Source organism: Brachionichthys hirsutus, unplaced genomic scaffold, assembly GCF_040956055.1.
Source record: "Brachionichthys hirsutus isolate HB-005 unplaced genomic scaffold, CSIRO-AGI_Bhir_v1 contig_1055, whole genome shotgun sequence".
Classification (NCBI taxonomy): domain Eukaryota; kingdom Metazoa; phylum Chordata; class Actinopteri; order Lophiiformes; family Brachionichthyidae; genus Brachionichthys; species Brachionichthys hirsutus.
In genome coordinates, this window is record NW_027181118.1 from 9,433 (window position 1) to 13,705 (window position 4,273).

General features: G+C 38.8%; 1 protein-coding gene across 1 annotated transcript; it reads left to right on the forward strand.

Annotated features, from left to right (window-relative positions):
- Positions 1–2,369: 2,369 nt before the first annotated feature.
- LOC137917293 (afadin- and alpha-actinin-binding protein B-like) lies at positions 2,370–4,135 on the forward strand (the record flags this gene model as incomplete). The annotated part of the gene is made up of 7 exons (XM_068760106.1): positions 2,370–2,388; positions 2,677–2,792; positions 2,934–3,137; positions 3,305–3,415; positions 3,533–3,668; positions 3,787–3,862; positions 3,955–4,135. Coding segments are annotated over exons 1-7 (843 nt in total), but the record flags the coding sequence as incomplete, so codon positions are not given.
- Between the last annotated feature and the right edge of the window lie 138 nt (positions 4,136–4,273).

Below are 4,273 nucleotides of genomic sequence, written 5' to 3' on the forward strand. Positions count from 1 at the left end.
GTCTACTTTGGAGCAAAACTCTTCCCTTCAGTGTACATATCATTTCTAAATTATTTAGTTTGCCTTGAATTTTCTAAATCTGCTACGCTTGTGGAATCTGACCGATACGCACTAACACTTGAGATCTGTAATAATGTAGACTTATTGATGTAAGGTATTGATGACTGGGCTTTTTCTGTGTTCAAATTGTATAGAAAGTTTAGTAAAGATGCATTACATGTCCTTCACTGCATTGGCCTGCGTCGATTGGATTCGATTTTATTTTGGCAGAAGAATCTTGACAATACCCAAGACTAATTCTGAATATAACACGACAAATACAGTAGTAGTAGTAGTTCGCTCATCAATAAGAACTGCTGTCCAGAAGTAAAGTAAAAGACAAATAAACACAAGGAATCTGAGACGTCACATGAGTATGAGAAATTGATCTTCAGAAGAGAACCAATCATATCGATCCGTGCTTGGTTGCCTGACAACGATCGACCAATTAGAGCGCTGCTTGGTTGCCGTGTAGGTGCGTGTGTGTGCGTGTGTACTGTCATTTGGAGCGCGTAGGGCACTGCTGTATCACGAAAGGAAGGGGCGTTTAAGAAAGACGCAATAAAAGTAAGTACTGAAAACCTTTTCCTCATAACTTGAAACAATATAAACACTGTTCTGCTTCAGTGTTAGTCTTGAGCAACGTTCCCTCTAAGGTGCGCTCGTGCGTAATTACGCACAGCTGATACGGTCTTCGTGCAGCGAAAATCTACGTTGCACACAACAAAAAAATTCAACCTAGACGCATGAACAATATTAGAGGGAACATTGGTTTTGAGTGAACCGGACACTAGTTTAACAGTGACTCCTGTGTACCGGTATTTAACAAATAACACCTTAATAGGACAATTTGGTCTTTACGGTATACTAAACTTGTTTCTAGTTTAATTTACATGCAATACGTGTTCAGAGTAAGCCAAGGTAAAAGATAATTAGAAGATGGTTACCAAATCAGCATTAATATCCTAATCCAACCAGATTACGTCAATGTTTTTATCAGCAGTGATGGTTTTTGAAAGGCTATCTTGAGTAAAGTATGAAGTTAAATTCTATGATGTTATAAATTCCTTTTACATCCAAAAGACTTCAACCAGATTGCGTAGAACATGAGTTATTTACAAATCTATATCGGTGTTCTGTCTTTGTTTTAACTGTTTTTAAAGATCTTGATTTGTCTTCAGAAATATGTAGGCATAGCTGCCTTAGTAAATGTTTCTCTTGAAATGAATTATACTCAAAAGGTGCTAAGCGATGTATTACTTTTTTTGCCCGTCACATCAATGATGGTGACAAAAATAAGAAAAGAAAAAGGAACTGAACATTATAGTGTTTTATTTATGATAAGGCCATTGTATTAGAGCATATTAGTTTCAAATAGGACTGACTAGACGCTGAATTAAGGCAGATTAGGCTCTCATGGAAAAATAATAACATTTCAGCGTTATTGCAATCTAATCATGCCTCAGAGGGATGACAAACATTAAAATCAGTTCTCTAAATGTTTATGTAGAAATGGTTTTCCTTTAAGAGACTATTAGAAGAATTAGATTGGTTAGAAAGGTTGAGACTTGTGGAGTAGTCAGGCTAAGCATGGTCTAGGCTTGTTATACCCTGTGGCAGTGTGCTTGCCATCTGTCTTATCAGGCAGATTAAGTATCATTGAAGCCAAAGGTCTCCTGAGTGGAGCTTTTCCATGTTCATGGTGTTATAAAACTAACATTTAGTTCTTTAGAAACATCATCCACTCATGCCCATATAGCTGCTGTCCCAGAAAGATGTGTCTGCTTTCCAGTTATAGCTGTATATAGTTGTTTACATGTATTGTATTTGTTTAACACACTGGCATTGTTCCTGTAGTCTGAGACAAATTGTCATCCCATAGTAGATTCTAGAGATAAATCATCACACTGTCTAACTTAGTATTTTCAGATGGGGATAAAAGCATTGAGATAAGTGCTGGCTTGGCACCAACAACTTCTAGATCAATTTAACATTTATAATAAGGATAATAAAAGACTCTTTAATAAACATGTATTTTATTACAGGACTGTAATGTCCTGTGTTTGATCACCGTTTAGCTCGTGGCCCATGGCTGATGAATAAGTCACTGTGAACCTGCTGTCCTCACACCCACACTTGCGGCATCTTCCATCTCTCATCACTGTAATGATAATTTCCATTACAGTGTAATCCAGACTACATTTAATATCTGCTGCTAATCCTACCTCTATTTCAGGAGCAGAGTGTGTAAGAGGATTTTGTGGTCAGCTTTCTGTATCCTGCACATGTCGTTGTTGATCCAGACACAGCCCAGAAGCTGCATCGCAACAATGCCAGAGTCCCACTTAGGTGAGTTCAGATTCTGATAATGTCTGAATTCTCATTCTCTGATAACGTCTCTTCTCGTTAGAAGAACAGAAGTACTGCAGTCCCCTCAGCGATTGTGTGTACAATAGATTACTATTTTATTTGGATTTCTGTTTTGAGCTCTGTACCAGACCGTTTTAGTAACAGGTGAAAATAGCACAAATGGCAGACTGGCGCTCTGATCCCTTTGTGTTCCAAATGTAACCTCACTTCCAGTAGAACTAGTGTGTATAACGATGTTTGCCAGATCTTTTTTTCTTTCTCCCAAAGTCAAGGACATTTGCAGCAGCTCTGGTGAATGTGGAACATTCCACAGAAAATCCTACATGCTTCACGCCTTCTGCACAGAGCACAATGTGCAAGAATGCTTATCACACATCGGTCAGGTTGGTAACCCAACACAAGGTTTCGGTGTAGGATTTTGTACAGATTGCTCATGCTTACATGCACAATATGACTCCAGCGTTGTAAGTTGTGAGTTGTACGCTGGCCAATCTATTTTTTTCCCCTCCTCTCCCTTCTCACAGGAGGTGTCAACTCTTGGCTTCCCACCAATTTGCACACAGTCTGGCAGCAGGTCAGAGATGAATGTAGTCGCTGTCTTAAATTGCATTTATGACCTGATTCAGCTGCACCACAGGGGCCTCCGCAGCCTGGAAAATATGGAAGTGGAGCAGATGAAGACCAGCAGCAATGCAGACTTCCTGCAGCTCACCATCAACCGGCTAAAAGTACAATACCATTTAAATGCAGCAATCTGTTCATTGTGATGTGAAAATTCAAGATTAAAAGTCAAACATGGAGTGAATCTTGAAAGCAGTGAGAGTTGCTTGTCAATACTGAAAATGATAACTCTAATATTAAATGTACATATTTTGACAACGCTGTTCTGACATAGGAGCAGGTTGAACAGAACAAAAGAGCAAACACAGGACTCCTTGAGAGAGAGAGACAGCTGCAGCTGAAAGTGAGGTGTCTTCAAACCAGCCTTAAAAATGAAAAAGAAGAGGTATATTCTCATTTATTACTGCACCTGACGATGTTAATTGAATCCACAGGCAGATTTCTTTTTTTTTCTTTTTTTTTTTGATGGATAAGCAATAAACTCTGTATTTCTCTTTGGCAGGTGCAAAAGCTTCAGAACATAATTTCAAGCCGGGCCAGCCAGTATAATCATGAGATGAAAAGGAAAGAGAGAGAATTTAACAAGTTAAAGGAGCGGTTGAATCAACTTCTGGTTGACAAAAAAGAGCGGAAACAAGGTGAAATAGAAAAACGACTTGCTTCAATATTTAAACCCAACATGTAATATATACAAGACATTGACTTTCGCAACTTGGTGTGTCTGAAAATACATTTCAATTATGTATTTTCTTTCAGCGATTGATGTACTAAGCAATATTGGAAGGGCTGATGGGAAGAGGAGCCTTTGGAAAACTGAAAAAACAGAGGCAAAGTAATTCATTTGTGCTGACTTGTTCTCTTTCTGAATGAATGAGTGAATGAATGTTCTCGCCACTAACATACTAACGTGTTCCTCATCTCAAGGCATGAGGGGGAGATGTACAAGACTGTACTGGGTGACTATGAAACGCGACAAAGGGAGTTGCTGCTGGAAAATGCAGAGCTGAATAAAGTTTTGCAGCAAATGAAAAAGGAAATGGTTTCCATGCTTAGCTCGAGGAAAACAACTCTGAAAGTCGACCAACATCAAGATCCTGTCGCACATGTGAGACATGCTGTTCTCTCTTGCTTAACTGCCAACAGCATGAATGACACTACTATTCAACAATGATGCAGTTGCTTCAACATCACTTTATTCATGTCATGGACCATTTACTCCTTAATTTACATATAGAAGAAAAGT